Source organism: Sorex araneus, chromosome 5, assembly GCF_027595985.1.
Source record: "Sorex araneus isolate mSorAra2 chromosome 5, mSorAra2.pri, whole genome shotgun sequence".
NCBI lineage: Eukaryota > Metazoa > Chordata > Mammalia > Eulipotyphla > Soricidae > Sorex > Sorex araneus.
The window spans coordinates 99,193,802-99,217,787 of NC_073306.1; the positions used below are offsets into that span (position 1 = coordinate 99,193,802).

Genomic DNA, 23,986 nt, shown 5'->3' on the forward strand with positions numbered 1-23,986 from the left:
TGGCTTTGAGGTGTAAATGTGAGTTCTGTGGCTTCTGAAAGTACAGGGAGGTGGGGGGAGGTAGCCCATCTTACCCCTGAGAAAACCTGGAAATGTCAGTCACAAGACTCACATACCTGAATTTTCAGCAGATCAGTATCTCAGTGAGGTCTGTCTGGAGCTGGTGTAGTCTGTCCAGGGTCGTGGCGATTTTGGATTGTGGAAGCAAGCGGTTGCTGGGAGCTCTGTTTGGGCGGGCACCAGGCCAACCCTTCTCCCTCTGATGTACCCCCCTCCTTCACCTCCTCTCTCCCCCATCTGTTCAGCCTTGCATGGGTCCAAGATTAACTGCAGCTTTTGATCTCTTTTGAGATTTAGTTTTAGATCTCTGAAGCAATGCCAATAAATGGGCTTGTATAAATAAATGGACTTAGCTGGAGGTGGTTTGTGGGCGTGGCTTCCACATACCTAACTTTTGGATGTTTAATTTCGTGGGAAACTTGGTCCTGAGTTTTTGGAGTCTGGCCAGAGGCACAGTGGTGATTTGAGGTCTCAGGAAACTCGAAGGCGCCATTGGCTACGGCAGCTGTACCCTATAGGTACAGGATGGCCTGCTGCACCACTGCCCTGGGCCCCGGTGACCATGGTGGCAGCCTTGGCAGGGGCCAGAATCGGGGCCAGAGCTGCTACCATTTGCGGCCTGGGCACTCTGGGAAGGCTGCGGCCATCAGGCACATGCCCCCATCCTGGGTCTCCAGATGTTGGCACTCGGGGAGGTTTTCCTCCCTGATCTGCTGCAGGTGGTGTGGGCTGCTCCGGGGAAGAAATGGCAGTGGGGGCCGCTGAACTGCTGGGCCCTGTGGTGGGACCCTGGGCACCCTGTCAGCTCTGGGAGCTGCACTCTGGGAGGTGCTGAGTTGGGCCTGAAGAGCCCCTGTTCACACACGTTAGATCTCTGCCACTGCCCGCAGCGCCGAGAGCTGGTGCTGGGCCTGTGGCCGCTGTGCTCTTGCCATCCTCCTCATCCTGCTCTGGGCCGGCTGCGGCAGGGGGCTGGCCGGCGGCACTGAATGGCGCTCTCTCGAGATAGAATGTGCACGGACACCCACAGTCACTTACACAGCACTGTTGCGACTCCACAATCTGTTCAGGGCGCTGAGAGCTGCAGTCTTTCTCTCGACTCTGGCACTTGCCACTGTGCCCCGCCATTGTGCAAGTAGTGACCTCTGGTACTTTCCTTAATCAAGCTGTAGGTAAAAGGTCTTTCCTGGCTTGGGAGGTAATTCAGAGAGCTAGAGCACATACTTTGCAATTCAGGGTCCAGCACTTGATGATTCGATAGGAATCGGCAGCGAGGGCTCCCTTCCACACACTGCCGAGAGTGAAACCTGAGCCTTGAGCCTCTAAGCTTCCCCCTCTTCACTCCTCCACCAGCAACACTGGGTGGAATCACAAACAACAAGATGCTGTTTTCCAGGTGTGTGACTAGGACGATCAAGTATGCAGCTCTTAGATTTCACAACAGCAAAGGGAAGGAATGAGAGGGGAAAGAACTTACATGCCTCATTATGTATGAGTCATGCTTTATATAATAATTCATGATTATTTTAGTGTATGTACATTTTATTGTATGTACATCTGAGAAGTTGATCAGTTTAAGGATCCTATGTTACTTAGAAAAATCACTATCACTGTCATCCCGTTGTTCGTCAATTTACTCGAGCAGGCACCAGTAACGTCTCTATTACACTCATCCCTGAGATTTTAGCAGCCTCTCCTTACTCATCTATCCCAACGATTGAGGGCTCTTTCAGGGTCAGGGGAATGAGACCTGTTATCATTACTGTTCTTGGCATATTGAATATGCCACGAGTAACTTAGAAAAATATGCTTTTCTAATTCATGTTTAATTTTCTAAATAATAAAGTATAGTTAGTGAAGCACTTACTTGCCTTGCATGCTGCCAACCTGGTTCAGTGCCTGGCATTGAGTATCCTCGGGCACAGAATTAAGCTCTGAGTACCCTAGGGTATTGCCCAAAAACCAAAAAAGAAAAAGGAAAACATTGTTCCAGACAGCTCAAAGGAAAGAAAAGCCTTGAGGTTGCAAGTTTGATCCCTGGCACTGTCTGGCCTTCCTTAGTACTATCAGGCTAAGGGAGATACTGAACCGTCAGATCCATATAATCTAGATTTGAGTATTTCTAGGAGGGGCTTCTCCAACCAAGGGTGGGGAAGTACCTCCCCCCAATACAAGCTTTCTCTAGAAAATAATATTTTACTGCTAATTCTGCCTTTGTGTATGTGTGTTCTTTAAGTTAGCAAAAACATGTTTGGGGAGTTTTTCCCTTTGTTGTTCCTGAATGTTCCTGATATTGAGACCCTGCCTTCCAGGCCCTTCATAAGAGAGCCTCTTAGGAGGCGAGAGTATTCGAAAACACAGATGTTTCATTTTTTAAAAAAACATGAATACTTTAGATTTTAAATGAATGTTATTACTAAAACTGGCAAAATTATATACAATATGTGTATGCTTGTTATTATTTAATTTGGGTTTAGGGCAGCACCTGGCAGTTCTCAGGTCTTACTCCAGGGCTCTGCACTCCAGGGACCACTCCTGGTGACGTTTGGGGGAGCATGCGAGGTGCCGGGACCAAACTGGGTCAGCCGTGTGCCAAGCACGTGGCCTCCCTGCTGTTTTGGACTGTCTCTGGACTGCTCGCTTGATATTTTTAAGTAAAATAAACTTTAGGAAAGGTGTACTCTGTCTTTTAGTTTTCCTTCCTACGTTTTGTAATCGGTATCAGTTTCTTCATAGAGTTAATTCTCTGTAAGTTTGAAATTTGACTTTTAGTTGCTATTTGAGAAAAGAGAACACTTACATTATATATACCCAAGGATATATTTATGCAAAGTTTGGGAGTCCTCTAGCTTAATGCAGGTTTTTCACTAACTTTAACCATTAATATTGCAGATGTCTTTGGTGCTGTTTAGGTCTTGCATTAACTTACAAACCTCCAATCCGACAACAATGTGCTGGTTGCTGTTTTGTAAAGAGTTCCAAAAAAATAGTTTCTTGCTAAGCAAACTTGTGGATGTCTTAGGGGTCTTTCTCAGCATTCTCATTTTATAAGAATTTTTCTCATAACTATTTTTTACCTATTGGGAGTGGGGGAGAGCTTGCAGTGCTCCCATTGGTGTTGGCTCTGCTGTGTGGGCCTGGTGTGTGGGGTCCCTTAGGTACTCGGAGAATCAGGCAGTAGTGTCGATCAGGCTCAGCACCTTCCCGTGAGGCCTATTCTCCTGGCCTTGTTCTTAGTTTTTTTAAGTTTGTTTTATGTGGGATTTTTTTTTTTTGAGGGGGTGGCTTGTTTTTAAATGTTTTTCTTTTTAGTAAGTGTTGTCTCATTTCCTTCACAGGTTCTCCGGTGCCTCAGGCTCCATCACCACAGTCTCACTTACTGGGTGCTAGGCTGCAGAGTGCCCCCACCCTCACTGACATCTACCAGAACAAGCAGAAGCTGAGGAAGCAGCACTCGGACCCTGTGTGCCCATCCCACACCAGGGCTGGCTGTAGCCACTCACCTCAGCCTAGCCGGCCTGGCAGCCTGGGAACCTCCCCCACCAAACACCTGGGGTCCTCTCCACGGAGTTCTGACTGGTTCTTTAAAACCCCTTTGCCAACAATCATAGGCTCTCCAACTAAGGTGTGTTCTTTGTGACTGTGTTAAATTAATATTTGTTATGAAGAGTACAGATTGTGGATGTTGGGCTATAATTCTCCAACAGACCAAAAGATAAATTACTGAGCATAGACTTATCCAGGGGCCCCAGAAAGAGGTCATAGCAGCATGCATGCAAAGAAAAGGAGTGAAACATGGGACACCTATTTTATAAAGATCTGTGGGTACAGTACTTTGGATTTCCTGCATAAAGGCTAGGTTGGCTAATTCAAATCAGAAGACTCTGGTTTGTATTCTGCTGTATTCACAGGAGGTTTATCCTAAAAGATGTATTGGGGAAGGCCTCAGGATCTGGGGAGATTGTTAGTTACAACATCTGTTAGGCAGTTTATTTTCGGGACTTTGATTTGCTTGTAACTCTCTATAGGCTGATTACGAGGGCCTGAGCTTGCATGATGGACTGCTAAGGCCTCTGTAGTAAACTTCTCCCAGCAAAACGGATGCCAGGGCAGCAGTACCATGAAGCAGCTTTATTAAACTTGCACAGTCATGAATTAGTGTAGTTAAGTAAATACTGTATAGAAAGGATTTATGATGAGAATAGCTACAATGTAATAAAAACTTGCTCAGTGCCATGCACAGTGTAAGTAATTCATCTGTTGAATGTTTCTTACACATTATTCTGTTAAATCACGATAATAGGAAATAGAGGCATAAAAGGGCCATCCAAGGTTACAGTGGCAGTGGTGAGTCTGAAAGGCAGAGTTGGAAGCTGCATCTGACCAACTCCAGTCTCTGTGTTCCAGACTTGCACCTGAATGACCTGACTGCTTCCAACAATGTAGTAAATTGCTTATGTCTCTTTAGACTACTGCTCCTTTCAGAATCCCTAAAACGCAGGCTTCTTCCAACCTCCTGGCCTTGGTTACTCGGCACGGGCTTTCCGAAGGACAGTCTAGAGATGGGAGTGACCTCCAGGAATGCTCCCATTGTCTCCTAGTGCGAGGAGGCGAGAGGCAGAAGGCTGAGCAGCAGAATAAGGCAGTATTTGGCAGGTAAAAGACACACTTCCTTTCATCCTTAAACATAAAAACTGTTTTATTATAACTAATAACAGAAGCTTTTATATTTCTGTTATAATCAATCATGCCGAATTTTGATGACTGGCACATGCTAAAGTTGATGACATGAACTGTACATTTAGAATCTCTGAAGGCCATACTTGCTTCTAAATACAAAGTTATGCCTAAATACAAAGTTTTATTTATAAAGTTTTATTTATTTATTTATGCCTAAATACAAAGTTCTTGAATTTTCTGAATATGTTATTTTTGTGCTGTGTTTGATTATTAAACTTTTTATTATTAAAATGTCTTCCTTATGGGGCTGGAGTGATAGCACAATGGGTAGGGCGTTTGCCTTGGATGCAGCAGACGCAGGTTTGATTCCCAGCATCCCATATGGTCTCCCGAGCACCGCCAGGAATGATTCCTGAGTGCAAAGCCAGGAGTAATCCCTGAGCATTGCCGGGTGTGACCCATAAAGCAAAAAAAAAAAAAAAAGTCTTCCTTGAATTGCTTTTTATATACTTTTATTCTCTTTGTTCTCTCATTTCCTATTAACCATTTATGGCTTACATAACATCCTTGTTACATAAAGGTATGGTGTTTTTAGCAATATTCTTTTCCACTATTAACATCACTCTTCCTTCTTTTTAGATCTGTTAGTACTGGGAAGTTATCAGATCAACAGGTAAAGGGCCCTTTAGGACATCAGGGCAGCACTGACAGTTTAAATACAGAACGACCAATGGATATAGGTAAGAAAAATTCCTTTTGGGTAGTTTGGTACATTTGCATTAGTTTCTTTTTTTCTCTTACAAATGTGCTTTCTTGGGGCTGGGGCAATAGCACAGCGGGTAGGGCGTTTGCCTTGCACACGGCCAACCCGAGTTCGATTCCCAGCATCCCATATGGTCCCCTGAGCACTGCCAGGAGTAACTCCTGAGTGCAAAGCCAGGAGTAACCCCTGTGCATCGCCGGGTGTGACCCCAAAAAAACCCAAAAAAACAAATGTGCTTTCTTTTGCTGCCTTGACAAAGTGCCAAAACTTCATTACTTATACATTATCTTAGAGTTCTGCAGGCTAGAAATGGGCCGAAGTGGTTTCGTTGGGCTAAAATCAAGATGTTGGGAGGGCAGTAATCCATCTCAAGGCTTTAGGGGAGGATGCATTTATTTGCCTTTTGTTTTTTCGGAGGACTTACACCTGGTGGTGTTCAGGGACTATTTATGGCTCAGTGCTCAGAGTCACTGCTGGGGGGTGTTAGAGGTACAAACTGGGCTCCCTAATGTGGAACATGGCCTCTAGTTCTTTGAGCTGTCTCCCCAGGCTGTATGTCCATACCTTTTCCAGATTCCAAAAGATTGACCTCATTCTTTCTTTAAGTATGGTTTCCTTTACTAACTTGACACCTTTACATTTGCTATTTTGAGCTGAGAGGTAGCTCAATAGAACGAACACCTGTTTTGCCTACAGAAGACCCAGGGTTTTGTTTGTTTGTTTGTTTTTTGCTTTTTGAGTCACACCCCTCAATGCACAGGGGACAGGGGTTACTCCTGGCTCTGCACTCAGGAATTACTCCTGGTGGTGCTCAGAGGACCATAGGGGATGCTGGGAATTGAACCCGGGTTGGCCGCGTGCAAGGCAAATGCCCTACCCGCTCTGCTATCACTCTAGCCAGGTTTAATCCCAGCACCACATGGCCCCTCAAGCACCAGCAGGAGTGACCCCCGTGCACAGAGCAGGGAGTAGCCCTTGAACATCACTGGTGCTTTTTCCCAGTACTCCCTCCAAAAAGCCCCATAACTGAAATTGCTGTTTTTGAGGTCTGAGATTTTTTTCATTAACAAAGTACATGTGAGGCCCTGGGTCCTATCCCTGACATTGAAAAATAAAAAAATATGTAAAATTTGTATTAAAAATAGCTGTTTTTTTAAAAATCTTTGCTTAATTTGAGACAAAGCTTTTTCAAGGGCAAGTTTTTGTTTCCTTTTGTGAATGTCTGCTTTTTATTTTCATCTATCTTTTTTTTTTTTTCTTAAACTGGACCTTTTCCATAGTGTAGTAGTAGTAGTACTGAATGCTGGTCCTTAGAATCCCTGGACTCTTTTGTGGGTCATTTGTTCTGACTGGACTCTCAGTGAATTCTATTTGCCCCTAGTGTGAAGCTTTTTTTTTTTTTTTTAATTTTTTTATTGATTCACCATGTGGAAAGTTACAAAGCTTTCAGGTTTAAGTCTCAGTTATACAATGCTCAAACACCCATCCCTCCACCAGTGCACATATTCCACCACCAAGAATCACAATATACCTCCCCCCTTCCCCCCACCTCCCCAGCCCCCCACCCCGCATGTGTAACTGGTAAATTTCACTTTACTTTCACTTTACTTTGATTACATTCAATATTTCAACAAAAAAAAATCACTATTATTGATTTGGAGTTTCTCCCCCCTAAAGTCGATCTGCTGAAAAGAAAGCATTTGGTAATTCGTTTTCCATTGCTGAGAATGAAGAGATATGAGGTCAGGAGGCCGTACTAGCAGCAGCATAGTTTTGGATTTCTGTATTTTAGTAACTAAGTCTAGAGAAATGTCTGCCAGGAATCGCAACATTGTAAGCTTGTATCTCTCAGCTACTTTATATTCCACATATGAGTGCGATCTTTCTATATCTGTCTCTTTCTTTCTGACTCATTTCACTCAGCATGATACTTTCCATGTTGATCCACTTATATGCAAATTTCATGACTTCATGTTTTCTGACAGCTACATAGTATTCCATTGTGTAAATATACCAGAGTTTCTTTAGCCAATCATCTGTTTTCGGGCACTCTGTTTTTTTCCATATTGTGGCTATTGTAAACAGAGCGGCAATGAACATGGAAATGCAGATGTCATCTCTACTATACCTTTTTGCCTCTCTGGGATATATTCCCAGGAGTGGTATTGCTGGGTCAAATGGGAGCTCAATTTCTAACTTTTTGAGAATCGTCCATATTGTTTTCCAAAAGGGCTGAACCAGTCGGCATTCCCACCAGCAGTGAAGGAGAGTCCCTTTCTCCCCACATCCACGCCAACACCGGTTGCTTTTGTTTTTTGGGATGTGGGCCAGTCTCTGTGGTGTGAGATGATATCTCATTGTTGTTTTGATCTACATCTCCCTGATGATTAGTGATGCTGAACATTTTCTCATGTGCCTCTCAGCCATTCGGATTTCTTCTTTGGAAAAGTTTATGTTCATTTCATCACCCCATTTTTTGATCGGGTTGGCAGTTTTCTTCTTGTGGAGTTCAACCAGTGCATTGTATATCCTTGTTATCAACCCTTTATCGGATGGGTACTGCATAAATATCCTTTCCCATTCTGTGGATTGTCTTTGTATTTTGGTCACTGTTTCTTTTGAGTTGCAGAAGCTTCTTAGTTTGAGATAGTCCCATTTATTTATCTTTGTTTTCACTTGCTTGGCCAGTGGCGTGTCAGCTTTGAAGATACCTATGGCTTCAATGTCGTGGAGGGTTTTGCCGACCTTATCTTCAATGTACCTTAGGGATTCTGGTCTGATGTTGAGGTCTTTAATCCATTTTGATCTGATTTTTGTACATGGTGATAGATGGAGGTCTAAGCCCATTTTTTTGCATGTAGCCGTCCAGTTTTGCCAGCACAATTTGTTAAACATGCTTTCCTTGCTCCACTTCACATTTCTTGCTCCCTTATCAAAGATTAGATGATCATATATTTGGGGATGTATGTCAGAGTATTCAACCCTATTCCATTGGTCTGCAGCTCTGCCTTTGTTCCAATACCATGCTGTTTTAATGACTACCGCTTTGTAGTAGAGTTGGAAGTTGGGGAGGTTGATTCCTCCCATTTTCTTTTTCCCAAGGATTGCTTTAGCTATTCTGGGGGCTTATTGTTCCATATGAATTTCAGGAGCGCTTGCTCCATTTCTTTGAAGAAAGTGTGAAGCTTTTAAAGTCACAAAGAGGACACAGACTTGGGTGTATGTAAAGTCTCCCCACCATGGCTGTTTTTGAGAACTTCCTTTGGTTCTTTCTCTTCACAACCCATGCTGTCTGCCTCAGTTGGTATTGTACCCAGCTTTTTGCATCCACTGTTTGCCAACTGATTGTTTTATTATTTTTATCAAGAAGTAGGTGGTGAAAACAAACAGTTTGTTTTTCTGAAATTGAATAAAAAGGGCAAATTAAATTGTGGCCTTTAACAGAAATCATGGTTGAGGCCACACTTCCTTTCCCACCACAGGGTGCCCAGGGGAGTGTGGGGACTCTCCTTGCCTGTCTCTTCTCTGAGTTCGCTTGTTATTCTTAGTCAGGAGTCACTCCTGGCAGGATTCAGGGCACCATACGGGCTGCTGGGGATCAAACCCAGGTCTTGCAGGGGAAGATCCCTACCTGCTGTGCTGTTGCACCAGTCCCTCCAAGTAGTCATTGTTTCTGATTGTGCCTTTGATGTGAACTTCTTTATAATCTCTCTCAAATAGTATGGCAAGAGCTTAGATTTCTCTGTTTTCTGCTCCTCCAACCATTAGGGAAATCTGCACAATTATGCTGAAACTCTGAGAATAATGCCCCTGCTTTGTAAGCTGGACATTTGGTGGAATTAAAACATTCTGATCTGCTTGGTCTCTGCTGACATGGAGAGTCTGCCAGGCTAGTGCGCTGGCTAGGCGGGGCCACAAGGGCTCTAGAACTTCATTCTAGAATCAGAGATGCTTGAAGAAACAGTTCTGACTGAGCTGGAGCAGAAATTCTTGACTAAATGCTCCATTTCTTATGTGATCTCAGGATAATTTCTAGAAACTTTCATATATTTTTGTGATGTTAGGCTTAGTTGAGCCCAGGTTTTTACATATGTTAAGTAAATGCTCTATAGCTTAATGACATCCCTGGCCCACTATTTCTAGAGACTTCAAAATATTGGGTTTTTGTTTTTGTTTTAGGGTTTTTTTGTTTGTTTTTTTGCCCCCACCTGGTAGGGCTGTGGGTTAGGGAGGGGGTGCTTGGGGAGACAGAGTTGCTGGGATCGACCGAGGCCTCTTGCGCCAGAGCATGTGCTCAGTCTGTGGTGCTATCTCCTTGGCCCCTGTTGCTTTGATTTTAGTGCTGTAATGTGAAAGTTTGTTTCTGTGAAGAGGTTACTAAAAGTATAAATAATACAATTTAAATTGGGGGGGTTCGTTCTTTATTGTTTCAGGGCCACACCTGGCACTACTCAGTGCTTACTCCATAGCAAACTGAGCTTGGCTGCTTGCAAGGCAGGCACCTTGACCCTTGTGCTAAATTTCTAGTCCATAAAATATTTTTAATGATGATCTATAATGAATTTTCTGATTTCCCCCCCTTTTTTGGGACACATGTGTTGCCAGAGATTAAATGTGGGCTCCCTCGTCTTATACATAGCCCTTTGAGTCATTTCCCAGGTCCTAAAAGAGATACTTTTTGGATAATTACTTAATGGATTAAAAATTAATACAAGAGTAAAAGTAGGGGGCCAGGAGGCATTACAGCGGTTAGTGCAGAAGCAGTTTGGCTTCACTTCCTCACGCCAAGTGGCCTCCAAGCACGGTTAGGTGCAGCTCCCGCAGCCCCTCAGCGTCTGCCAGCAGCTTCCAGCATCATCAGGGTGGCCCAGATACCCCCTAGAACTACAGGGCCCGAGTAGCATCCAGTCTTCAGGTCATTCCTCTAAATCGACAAACTGATTGGCCAAGAATCGCCGGTGGGAGCATGGTGTTGGAATAAAGAGATGCGTGGAACAGAGTTGAGTATCCTGATACAGACCATCAAATATATAACTGCCTAGTCTTTAATAAAGGAGCAAGAAATATTGGCACAAGGAAAGCCTCTTCAAGAAGTGGTTCTGGCAGGGGGTGGGGAGGAGGTGGCTGGAGCGATAGCACAACAGGTAGGGCGTTTGCCTTGTATACAGCTGACCCAGATTCGATTCCCATCATCCCATAAGGTCCCCCGAGCACGGCCAGGAGTAATTCCTGAGTGCAAATTAAGGGACAGCTCCACATTTTGAGGAACTTCATAGGTAGGGGACCAACCTCCTCAAAGTCTGTGTAGGTCTTATCAGGTCTGTTTTTTGTTTCCACAGGGTGGATCAGTCTTAGGATTTTCCTCCCAGAAGTTCTATTGGCCTAAGTTTCGTTGCCAAGGACTTTTCCCTATCTACCTGCCTACATCATACCCCGCCTAGCGATTTCACCACCTTAAATCTTTAAGGAAAAAATGGTGGTGGTCCACCTTCTGAAGCTGCTTCATGCTGACAGAGGGGCATGGACCCTGCCCATGTAAGGGGTGAAACCTCATGCAACCTTAGTTTTTAGTGGGCTCCAGGCAATGAATTGGTTGGGTTCCTGAAGTTACCTAAAAGAAAAAATCAGATCGATTAAGACTGAGGAATGGAACTTTGAAATGATTAGACCCTAAATTTGAAAGTTTCCTCCTGCATGGGAGAGCTTGACAAGTTCCCTGTGGCGTATTCGTATGCCAAAACCAATAACAATGGGTCTCATTCCCCTGACTCTGAAAGCGCCTCCAATGCGGAACCATTGGGAAGAACGAGTAAAGACAGGTTTCTAAAATCTCAGGGCTAGGATGAATGGAGACGTTCTGAGACTGCTCAAGAAAATCGACGAGCAGTGGGATGATGATGATGACAGGAAGAAAAGAAAATTGCTGATGGGGCCCCCAGATCTCCTAAGCATTGCTTGGGAGCCCCACCTCCCTAGTATTTCTGTAATATCAGGCCAAGATGTAATCAATATTAAAGTAATATAACAATTTTTTGTAGCCCCTGCTGGAGTCTGTGGTGTTGTAGTGGCACCTCCTGCAGGAACTGGAGCGAGTTCCCGGGCTGTTCTGTTCACTGTGGGATCTCCCCCACACTGTGCCACAGGCCCATCTTGTGCTCATATGGTCCTTCGAACAAGAACAACCTCAGGTGAGGAATCCTTATCTTACTACAGTCTTTAGCAAATATTTGCAGTATTTTCTTTTGATGATGACTGATAGACAAGTTCTTTAATCTGTTTGGGCTTCAGTTTTTTCTTTTTTCTTTTTTTTATAAAATTATTTATCATCATGATGAACATTTGTTATTGGTGTTGGAATACTGAATTTGTTACGTTCAGTATACCAACACCAATCCCTCCACCATTGCACCTTCCCACCATCATTATTTCCAGTTTTCCCAACCATCCTTCAAGCCTGCCCCTATAGCAGATCCTGAATAATTCATTTTATATTGCTTGTTATAAGTAATTTTCTAAAAATGATCAAAGAATGTTTCCTTAGAAGAAAGTGTGTGAAGATTGTTGTTTCTCACCATGGACCATTATCCCCTTGTATAAGAGATTACTAGCATGTTGTTACAGGTTAAGCCAACCTGTGTTTATATTTTGTTAATCAAGATTCTTTGCCTTCTACTTTACATATCATCCAATGTGGTTTACTACTCCTGGTTTATCATTGATGCATTTTGAGATGTCGCATGGCCACACACTCAGGAACTCAAAAATTTTGAATGGAGTGTTATAGGTGAAGTTAAATTTTTAACTGGATGGTAACTTTGGGTGCCTCGGCGACTCCACCTGGCACAGGTCTGGAAGCATCTCTGCGGCTTGTTGATCTCTTTCGAGATTCATTTATGACTCTCTTGGATCATGGCTGGCACATGAGCACTAGAGGCAGTGCTAAATAAGCTCCAGAGGCATGACTGCCCATGAAAAAGAGGGAGATGGGGGCAGGAATCCCGTCGCTGACTTGTAAAAGCCTGGAAATTTCAGCCACAGAACCCATATACCTGAGTTTTTCAACAGGTCAATTCCTGGATGAGGCTCATCTCAAACAGGAGTCCAGCCCTGAGCATGGTAGCACCTGCTGAGGTTTTCAGCTGCTGGGGCTCTGGACAGGTGCTAGCCTCCTCCAGTCTCCTATGGGGTGCCTGGAAAACTCAGCCTGGAGCAGGGTCCAGAAACATCTCTAGGGCTGTTTCTTTACTAATGAAGTGGAAGTGACAATTTTCTTGAAGGTTATAAGGAATAAATGAGGCAATAATTATTTTTTTTAATTTTATTTTATTGAATCACCATGTGGAAAATTACAATGCTTTCAGGCTTAAGTCTCAGTCATACAATGCTAAAACAACCATCCCTTCACCAGTGCCCACATCCCACCACCAAAAAAAAAAAAAAAACACAGTAAGCCTCCCATCCCACCCACCCCCGCACCCTCCCCCCTTGTAACTGATAAATTTCACCTTACTTTCCATTCACCCCAGTTACATTCAATATTTCAACACAATCCTTACCATTATTGTTAAGAGCACCCCACTAGAGTCAGACCTGTTGTGAAGGGAAATGAGGTCTGCAGCCGCGCGGTTTTGGATTTCTGTACTTTAACAATTAAGTCCAGGGAGATTTCTTCCGGATATTGGATAATTGCAAGCTTGTAAACCCCATCTGTGGTCGTCATAATATGGCGTCCCGACGCCCTTCATCCCCGGGAAGGGACAGGCAAGAGAGAGAAATACCTTTCCCCTCCTGGGCAGGCATGGGGTCGCGGCTTAGTTCTGTGGCTGGAGACAATCTGCAAGGAGCTGCCCATGTTGAAGTTGGTTCAGCTGGGTCTGGATTCACGTGCGTGCGGCCCCCGGGGTCACATCTCGGCAGCGGTAGGAGGGGCCGATGCCTCCCACCTTCCCAAGAGCACCCTCACGTCCTTTTGCTGCAGTTTTTGTCGTATAATCCCATCTGTGGTCGTCATAATATGGCGTCCCCACGCCCTTCATCCCCAGGAAGGGACAGGCGAGAGAGAGAAATACTTTTCCCCTACTGGGCGGGCTTGGGGTCGCGGCTTAGTTCTCTGGCTGGAGACAATCTGCAAGGAGCTGCCCATGTTGAAGTTGGTTCAGCTGGGTCTCGCAATAATTATTTTTTAACTTTAGAAATGTATGTGATATTACAGCAATATAACTTAAGTGTAACTTCCCCATGAGGAAGCAGCGCTGCATATTTGTGGTGCTTCTTAGCTTTCATTGAAGGCTTATTTATTTATTTTTAATTTAGTGTAGGGGTACTGCTATTTATTCAGCCATTGATTAAGGTGATTAAATTGGGCATGAATTAACGTTACTTTTTTTAAAAATAAAAAACAATTTTTTAAAAAATACCTGAGATAGACCATTACAAAGCTGTTCACAATTAGATTTCAGTCATGCAATGATCCAGCACCTATCCCTCCACCAGTGTACATCTCCCACCACCAATGTTCCTGTTTCCCTACCACCATCCCCAACACCCCACCCCCAGCCTCCCTCTGTGGGAGGCACTTTCCTTCTTGCTCTCTCTCCTTTTCCTTTTGTGCACTATGGTTTGCAGTACGGTGCTAAGAGGTCATGATGTTTGTTCAGGGCACTCAGTATTTTTATTGGGATGGTAAGGCTGGAGTAGCTTTCTTTTTTTTTTTTTTTTTTTTTTTTTGCTTTTTGGGTCACACCCGGCGATGCACAGGGGTTGCTCCTGGCTCTGCACTCAGGAATTACTCCTGGCGGTGCTCAGGGGACCATGTGGGATGCTGGGAATCGAACCCGGGTCGGCCGCGTGCAAGGCAAACGCCCTACCCGCTGTGCTATTGCTCCAGCCCCTGGAGTAGCTTTCTAATTGGGTGGCCACTTTGGAGTGTGGATGTCACTGCTGAGGGTTCTAGAAGTACAGGGAGGTAAAGGGAGGTAGCCCATTCCAACCCCGAGAAAGCCTGGAGCTTTCAGTCACAAACCCGGATACCAGAATTTTCAGCAGATTATGTCTTGGTGAGGTCCGTCCTGAGATGGTGGTGTCATGCTGAGGGCATGGCAACGATTTTGGATTGTGGGAGCAAGCGGCTGCTGGGGCCTCTGCCTGGTCAGATCCCAGACCAACCCTCCCCCACCCCATTTACCCCAGTCTGTCAGCCATGTTCAGGTCCGAGATTAACTGTTTAACTGTGGCCTTTGATCTCTTTTGAAATTTATTTAGGGGTCTCTGATGCAAGGCCGGCAAGTAGAGCTTACAGGGTGGCACTGGAGTTGGTTTGTGGGGGTGACTGCAGTGCTTCCAGGTGTATTAGGAAGTGGGGGGAGGTAGCCCACCCCAACTCCAAGAAAGCCTGGAGATTTCAGTCACAAAACCCATATATCCAAATTTTCAGCAAGTTCTATCATGGTGAGGTCCGTCCTGAGATGGTGGAGTCAGGCCAAGAGAATGGCAGTGATTTTGAATTGTGGAAGCAAGCGGCTGCCGGGGACTGTGCTTGGGCAGGCACAGGCCAACCTATCCACTCCCCCCTCCAATTTACCCTGGTCTGTTTAGCCATGTGTGGGTCCAAGATTAACTGTAGCTTTTGATCTCTTTCAAGATTTATTTGTGGGTCTCTGAAATAAGGCCAATAAATGAGCTTGTATAGCTGAGCTAGAGGTAGTTTGTGGGTGTGACTCCCACATATCTAACTTTTGGCTGTTTAATTTCTTGGTAAAGTTGGTCCCAAGTTGTTGGGGTCCAGCCAAAGGCACAGCAGCATTTCTGGGGTATTAGGAAGCCTGAAGGCACCATCGGGCTGCTGATGCACTCACCCTGTAGGTACAGGTTGACCTGCTGGTGGCATCAAACCCCTGAGGGCTTATTTTAATACATCCAATAAATAGTTTGGAAATGAGTGCTAGTTGTCTTTGGCTTTTTAGAAACCTAAAAAAGTAAAATTTACTTTTTTAAAAATTACTTTGGGGTTTTCATTTTCACTTATTGAGTTCTACAATAATGAAGATTGTATTGTAAAATGGAAACGTGTGGTTTATTTTTGAAAACAATAATTGAATACTAGCTATGATAATCTTTGAATATTCTAGCTATGATATGACAAACTATAAGCAATTAAGATATAGGTAGAAAGTGTTTCCTTTCAAACAGTGTACATTTATACTGTCTAATAGATCATACCATCTGTACAATATTAAGTAGGTTAACCAAAAAATTGACAGTACTCATAGTGGACTTGAAATGAGGTATTGACATATGTATTTTGTACCTTGTGTCCTTTAAGTTCAATTATATTAAGTAGGTTATTAATAAAGGTGTCAGAGGTAAGTAGAATAGAAAGTATTGCATTGAGAAAGTAGTAAACTCATTAGAAGTATAAACAGTGCCTAGTACTTCTGTTTATACTGTTTTGGGGTTTTGTTTTGCAGAATTGAATCTGCGACTGCATACATGTACTTTACATTGAGCCTCTTACTCAGCTGTAGTGTCTGCTATTTTTGAAGTTCAGTTGAATCTGTATGCTTACTCATGACTGCTCTAGAATGTAGAGCATTCTAAATGGAGTCCGCATGCTTGTGACTACTGTAGAGAGTAGAACTTCAGACACTGTAAAATGTTATAATGCTTGATCTGTACAGTGACTCCATTACAGTTTATAATGACATTTTGGAACATTTAACCCAAAAACAATCGTATGAAAGAAGGAAAATTTGCTTGGATTTTATTGTAATGTAATACCCAATAGATAATAAAAACAAATAGTGTGTTTTCAAAGTGAATGTTAGATTGATTTAGTGATCTACTGTGCATTCATTGAGTTTTATAATAATGAAGATTATAGTGTAAAAAGAAGACATATTTGTGATGTGTTTGTTCAAAATGGAGTGCCCAAAATCTTGCTATGATAGTCTTTGAATATTCTAGCTATGATATGACAAAATATAAGCAGTTGAGATATAGGTTGGAAAGTGTTTCCTTTCTCCTGGCAGTAGTAGGGGTGGATGCAGAAACCCCTGCCAGACTCACTTCAGACACTGTCCCTTGCCTTCTCTCTGCAGTGGGCTCCAGTGGTTCTGGAGGCTCCCTGTGCTCTGCCAGCGGCCGTGTGTGTGTGGGTTCCCCACCGGCACCGTGCTCGGGGTCTTCTCCAGGAGCAGAGGCAGCGTCTGGCCTGAGATACATGCCTTATGGTGCTTCACCCCCCAGCCTTGAGGGGCTCATCACCTTTGAAGCCCCGGAACTACCAGAGGAGACACTCATGGAGGTAGAGAAGGGCCCTTATGATGTGTTGATGTAATGTTGCTGCCAATCGGGTCCTTGTGCTGATGAAAAACAAAATACTAGAGTTTCTCCCTTTAACTTATTTTTTCTTTCCTTTTTTTAAGTTTCCATGTATTTTTATTTAGGAAAATACATTGACAGGCACTTTGCATATCAGTAAATTGGGGGTGAGGGAAGTAGTCTGTGATGCTTGGGGGAGGAGGTCTGCACGGCCACACCAGCGGTGATCAAGGGCCTTCAGGGTGGCTGGCTCAGACTTGCTAGGCCTGTACCCAAACTGCTCTGCTATCTCCTGGTTCCCTGACTGTCACCCTGCTGGGGATGGGGGGCACAGGCATTGGGGGCCATACTTGGCAGTGCTCAAGGAATGTTTGGGGACTTCTCCCAGCTTAGAGCGTGGGGTAGCACCTGGTGGTGCTTGGTGGATCATGTGGTACAGGGAATCAGGCGTGGGGCCACGCGAAACAGGCATTCAGCCCTGTGAGCTATTTCCCTGCCTGCCCTTTTCTTACCCATAAAAAAAGAGAGAAGTTTTGTCTTACTTGAAATTTCAAAAATATATTAATCGCTAAAGACAATTCTCAAAACAGTACTAATTATAGAATGATATTTATTTATTTATTAGAGGAGGAGAGCAGACCTGGCAGTGTCAGGGCTTACTTTTATCCCTAAACTCAGGGCTTACTCCTGGAAGGGTGATGCTGGGGACCACGTGCAGTGCTGAGGGTTGAGCCTGGTCTGCTTCTGTGCAGTCATTTTAAGCCCTGCCTCGCTCTCTGGTTCACAGTGCTCATTTTTAGTACATACTGTTGTACCTATCTATATTCCCTTTAATCTGTAGCACTGTCGTAGCACTGTTGTCCCATTGTTAATCAGTTTGCTCGCGTGGACACCAGTAACGTCTCCATCATGAGACTTGTTACTGTTTTTGGCACATCGAATACGCCACGGGTAGCTTGCCAGGCTTTGCTGTGCGGGCAGAATACTCTCGGTAGCTTGCTGGGCTCTCTGAGAACAGAGGAATCAAACCCGGGTTGGCAAACGGCCTACCTGCTGTGGTATCGCTCCAGTCCAACTCCATTTAATCAAAAAGAGAAGCTCAGAGCTTTGGTATGAGGAGTTACTGTTAGCTGAAAATTCTTCAGAAATTAGACATTATATCAGGTCTGAAATTTACGTAGAATTCACCAACTCCCAAGAACTGTGGTTTTGTGTGCAAAATAACTTGATACCTATTTTGTCACCGTTATGCCACATATATATTGATTTAATTATTCAGAATTTTAGTTTTCTTGTATAAGAACAATGATCTTACTCTTTTGAGGCTTAATTCTATGTGTATTTGCATGTCTGCACCTAACACATCTACATTTGATTTCATTTCTGTTTATTTTCTCACTACTTCTCCAGAATTTAAAGACCTTGGGCTTCCTTGAACCGTTCTGATATTCCCAAGAATAGAAAAGTATTAGTTTTTATAAGACTTATGACCATGACAGTGACCATAATCATAAAAACCATAGAAACCAAGACCATAAAACAGACAAAAAAACCAGGAAAACCACGGTTTTTATACAGAAATGTACATACAGCCCTGCCGACCCTGGGGGTCTCTGAGTCCCACTGTCGTTGCTGCAGCGGGAGCACACGGACACCTTGCGCCACCTGAATGTGATGCTGACGTTCACTGAGTGCGTGCTGGACCTGACGGCCGTGCGGGGGGGGAACCCGGAGCTGTGCGCATCCGCTGTCTCCTTGTACCAGATTCAGGAGAGTGTGGTTGTGGACCACATCAGCCAGCTGAGCAAAGACTGGGGGTAGGTGCCTTTGTTCTCATTCAGTTCCGGGTTCTTCATGCTTTCTGTAAACTTGTGTCTGAAGTTAAAACCTTGCCATCACTGAAGATCTTATTTCATGATTCAAAAAAAAATTTTTTTTTTGCCTTTTTGGGTCACACCCAACTATACTAGGGGTTCACTCCAGGCTCTACACTCAGGAATTACTCCTGGCAGTACTTAGGGGATCATATGGGATGCCGGGGATCAAACCCAGGCCGGCCTTGTACAAGGCAAATGTACTCACGTACTATCACTCTGGCCCTGATGATAAAATGTTAAGGGAGTCCAGCCCTTTGAGCTGTCTCCCCACACGCTACCTCCCGCCCCATGCCATGCCCCCCACACCACCTGCTTTTCCTTCTTAGTGCTGGGGATGGAGCCCAGGGAAGACTTGCACGGCATTGCTGGGTCATACTGACCTGCGTCTGGCTGGGGGGAGTCCAGAGGGATGGGGAGCACCCTGGCATCATGAGGCCCACATTTCACCCCCAGCACCACTTGGAATAGCCCTTGAGACACCCACATGCCACTAGGGTGACCTGATGGACCCATCCAGCCTTCACAGCAAGGGCGAGTGTCACTGGGCCTGAGCGCCAAGTCTCCTGACCCTGCTGGGAAGCCCTCTCCAGAAAAACTAACTGCTCTTTCCTGATGAACTTTGTCCGTTGGAAACCGTTGTGCATATCAAAGAGAAAAATAAAACTTAAAACGCAATTTCCTTCCTTCTTTCTCTCCTTCCTTCCATCCATCCTTACCTCCTTTTTTGTTGTTGCACCCAGCGGTGCTCAGGGCTTATTCCTGGTTCTGTGCTCAGGGACCACTCCTGGCAGCCTCAGGGCAGAGTATGGGATGCTGGGGATTGAGCCTGGGTCTGTCTACAGTGGCTTTACTCATTGTACTGTATGGGCCCTTAAAAGCCTATTTCAGTGGTGAGCTGACATAGAAATTCTGGCATGTTTGGTCACAAGATCATCCTGCTTGCTCTCTTCTGGGTACAGTCGAGTGGAGCAGCTGGTGTTGTACATGAAAGCGGCACAGCTGCTGGCAGCATCTCTGCATCTCGCCAAAGCCCAGATCAAATCTGGTAAACTGAGCCCGTCCACGGCTGTGAAACAAGGTATGGGTGAATCGGGACAGCAGGGAGCTCCAGGGCTGGTAAGCTATCTCTTCCCCAGGGCACTGAAACGTAAAGTTTAATTTATTCTTTTATTGAATCACCATGTGGAAAGTTACAAAGCTTTCAGGTTTAAGTCTCAGTTAAACAATGCTCGAACACCCATTCCTTCACCAGTGAACATATTCCACCACCAAGAATCACAGTATACCTCCCCCTTCCTCCCACCTCCCGAGCCCCCCACCCCACATGTGTAACTGGTAAATTTTACTTTACTTTCACTTTACTTTGATTACATTCAATATTTCAACAAAAAACTCACTATTATTGATTTGGAGTTTCTCCCCCCTAAGTCGACCTGCTATCTATTTTTATGGGGAGGCCACACCAGGTAGTGCGGGGCTTACTTCTGTCTCTACGCTCTGGAAATTCTGGTGGAGCTTGGGAGACAATCTGTGGTGCCAGGGGTTTAATCTGTCTGGCTGTGTGCAGGGCAAGCACCCTGTCCACTGTGCCACCTCCCTAGTATTGTATATTCTTGAGTATTCTTGAAAAATGCTTCAGGTTTTCTTTTTCCGTTTAATTGATTTGTGGTGCTTTATTTTCTCTTTCTGTCTCTCTCTCGTTTTGCCCTTTGGGAAATACCCGGTGGAGTTCAGGGGCTGCTCCTACTTTGATGCTACAGGGCTATTATCCCTGGTGGTGTTAGGGGAGCTGTGTGGTCACGGAGATCAAACCCTGATCCCTGTGTGTGCCAGTCACGTTTAATCCATTCATCATTCTCTTTAATCAGCAGGAAAGGTACATATAATTGTGACTTTATTTTGAGAGAAAAATTAAAATTAATTTATATCTCAACCTTTTTAGTTGTCAGAAATCTGAATGAAAGATATAAATTCTGCATTACCATGTGCAAGAAACTTACAGAAAAGCTGAATCGCTTCTTCTCTGACAAGCAGAGATTTATTGATGAAATCAATAGTGTAACTGCAGAGAAGCTCATCTATAATTGTGCTGTGGAAATGGTGAGTCTTAAGGTTTTATGTTGCTTGGTGCCAGTGACCTTTAACAGTCTCTGTTAGATGGAAAATTAATTTGTCAACTTTTTTGTTTAGAGAGCCCTTGTGGTGCTGAGGGTGCAGGGCCCACTCCCTGAAGGCCTCTCGGCAGGGTGGTGCTCAGAACCAGCAGAAACCCAGGCAGTACTCAGGGGCCACAGGGCTACTCCTGCAGTGGTGGCGGCTGTGTGGCCGGGGCTTGGGGCAGGCAGATGTGCCATCCCCTGAGCTATCTCCTTCACTTCTCATGATCTAGCCGGAGGTTCCCAAACTTACTTGGTTTCTGTTCCCTTCTCGGAGAGAAAGGAAAAAAAAAACAATTAGTGATCACTTCCCCTCCCAAAATCTGCCTTAAGAGGAAAGAAAGAAACTATCCCCCAGTAGCACCGAGACTGCTAACAGGCTCCCCCACGGGTCTGTCCGGGACACCCTGGATTGCCTAGAGGTCCTGGAGTGGGGATGATACAGCCCACTTTGGGAAATACTGATACAGATTTTGTTGCTTTTGGTTTGTTCTGTACTATACTATATGGGGCTTAGGAGATGATGCTGTGCTTTAAAATGCCTTTGAAAACATTGTCCAGCACTTTGAGCTACGTGCCTAGTCCTTATTATTCATCTTTTTATAAAAGAGTTAATGACATACTAATTTCAGGTTCCAAGTTCTATTATTAACTTTTAGTTATCATCAAGGAAACATTGAAAGAATAAATTTACAGTAGATGCGTATTTTGCATATATAAATCATTTTATATATTTTACATATCTGAAGGGCTGGAGCTATAGCACAGCAGTAGGGTGTTCGCCTTTCACGCGGCTGACCCGTGTTCGATTCCTCCACCCCTCTCGGAGAGCCCGACAAGCTACTGAGAGTATCACACCCTCACGGCAGAGCCTGGCAGGCTACCCGTGGCGTATTGGATATGCCAAAAACAGTAACAATAAGTCTCTCAATGAGAGACGTTACTGGTGCCCGCTCGAACAAATCGATGAGCAACGGGATGACAGTGACATATCTGAATATTTTATGGGGTTTGTTTCTTTATTTTCTACTATTTAAAAAATTTTGGTTTGATTAAAAACACTAGGAAAAAAATACTGCTGTACTGAAACAGCTAGTGTGCTCAGATTCCACTTGAGAATAGATCAAAGTCAAATCTACTTGTTTAGTTAATTTGTTATACTTGGAAATACTTGTTTCTGTTTCCTGGGAAAGGAATTGTACTGAAGTCTGGATGAAACTAAAGGGTTATTAAATAAGTAGTTAGTGGGAGAAAATTAGCTATTGAACAATATATTATTTTTACCACATTATCATAATGGACCTCTTACCCCTAAAATTTGTCTATTTTGAGTTAATTTTCTTGCCTTTGAAAGATTTTATAATAAAGACAGTCTTTTGCTTTTTGGATCACATCAAAGGTTAATCTTGCTCTGCACTAAGGAATTACTCCTGGCGGTGCTTAGGGGACCGTATGGGATGCTGGGAATCGAACCCAAGTCGGCCACATGCAAGGCAAACACCCTACCCTCTGTGCTATCGCTCCAGCCCCTAAAGACAGTCTTATGAAGATAATTTTGAAAGATAAACTGTTAGCAAGAGTGACATACATTTATTTTCTCTAAGCTATCAACACGAATAGTAGGCATATCTCACTCTACTGAATTAAAATGTTATATATATTTTTTGTGGTGCCAGGTGTCAGGCCCTCACTGCAAGGGATATATACATCTATATCTATATCCCATATATGTATATGGGGAAGAGGGAGGTGCTGTGAGCCACCCTGTCAGTGCTCAGGGTTGAGCTTGGCTTCAGTGCTCAGGAGTGAGCCCAGAGAGCGTTTGCTCAGCAGACCAAACGTGCGGTGATTCAAACTGGGGTAGACCACATGCAAGGCAAGTGTTTACCTCCTGTACAGCCAGAAAAGAGATATTTTAAAAATAATTCTTGTCAGGAAAAATGTCCTGATGCTCACATGATGCTCCTTTGTCCTGATGAATTAGTTCCCATTTTTTCCTTAACTGTCAACATTATTAAAGATAGTAAAGTAACACTGTTAAGCCAACACTTAAATTTAGTTTTGTTCCTTTTCAAGACTGATAATCTGTTTATAATTGTTATGATTATCACATTATAAACAGTTTTAATTTGTTTTTTTTAAAAGAATGAGCATATTAACAAATTAGGATACTGAGTTAATGAAAGTATTGGCATTTAATGATTCAATCAGCAGGGCAGACTTTTCCTTAGAGGAGTCTGATAATACTTACGTACTCCTTTTAGAAAGTTCCCCGCCCACTGACCCATGGCCCATTGCCTTGGTCTCACTTCTTTAACACTTAGCCAAAACTGTCAACTCCTAGAGACTTTTCCTAAATTTCTCTTCCTCTCGAAGTGGGTTGGGTGTGTCTCATCAGCACTCCTTGCCGTCTGAGGCTTCGTCTATACTGCACACATCTCTGGGATCAGAATGACGTGTTTTCAGGGCCTTTGTCTCTGGACTGGGAGCCTTTTCTTTGTTGTTTGCTCAGTGCCTGGCACCAGGAGACGCTCAATCAGTGTCTACATGATTCTGCAATTACATCTGAAAATTCTCCAGTTAGGAAAAAAGCCGATAAGTTATTTTAAGATAATGTGATTAGTTTGTTGTTAAATTATCCACTTTAATGAAATTCCAGATTACTTTAATGTGAAAGTATATGTATAAGCTCTTCAGTGAAGTCATAAAAAGATTCCGTTTACAAAGATAAAGTTTTTGAATTAAGTCTATATATAAAAAGGCTATTTTGAACACATAACTTTATTATAAAACTCCTTAATACTGTTAATCTGGATGTATCTTTAAGTTTTATTTTTATAGTTATGTAGGTTGCTTTAGTTCTCAAAATTTCTTAATTTTAGGTAGTAAATTTAAAGTTGTAGTACTCAAATGGATTTTTATCTTCTTGGAAAAGTTGAGAACCTTCTGGTTTTTTTTTTCCAGGTTCAATCTGCAGCCCTAGATGAGATGTTTCAGCAGACTGAAGATATTGTTTATCGCTATCATAAGGCAGCCCTTCTTCTGGAAGGCCTAACTAAGATTCTCCAGGACCCTGCAGATATTGAAAATGTACATAAATGTAAGTTGATTTGAAAAATAGTGCACTTAGC

The 23,986-nt window shown here is 43.7% G+C and overlaps 1 protein-coding gene across 4 annotated transcripts in view; it reads left to right on the forward strand.

Moving 5' to 3' along the window:
- ULK2 (unc-51 like autophagy activating kinase 2) overlaps positions 1–23,986 on the forward strand; it is a 134,186-nt gene that overhangs the window by 107,076 nt on the left and 3,124 nt on the right. For all 4 annotated transcript variants that reach the window (XM_055137982.1, XM_055137983.1, XM_055137984.1 and 1 more), the window contains 9 exons: positions 3,399–3,685; positions 4,529–4,716; positions 5,380–5,480; positions 11,542–11,691; positions 16,600–16,805; positions 18,461–18,639; positions 19,659–19,777; positions 20,642–20,799; positions 23,820–23,955. In XM_055137982.1, coding sequence (XP_054993957.1) covers positions 3,399–3,685; positions 4,529–4,716; positions 5,380–5,480; positions 11,542–11,691; positions 16,600–16,805; positions 18,461–18,639; positions 19,659–19,777; positions 20,642–20,799; positions 23,820–23,955 — 1,524 coding nt within the window. The remainder of the gene's footprint in view (positions 1–3,398; positions 3,686–4,528; positions 4,717–5,379; positions 5,481–11,541; positions 11,692–16,599; positions 16,806–18,460; positions 18,640–19,658; positions 19,778–20,641; positions 20,800–23,819; positions 23,956–23,986) is intronic.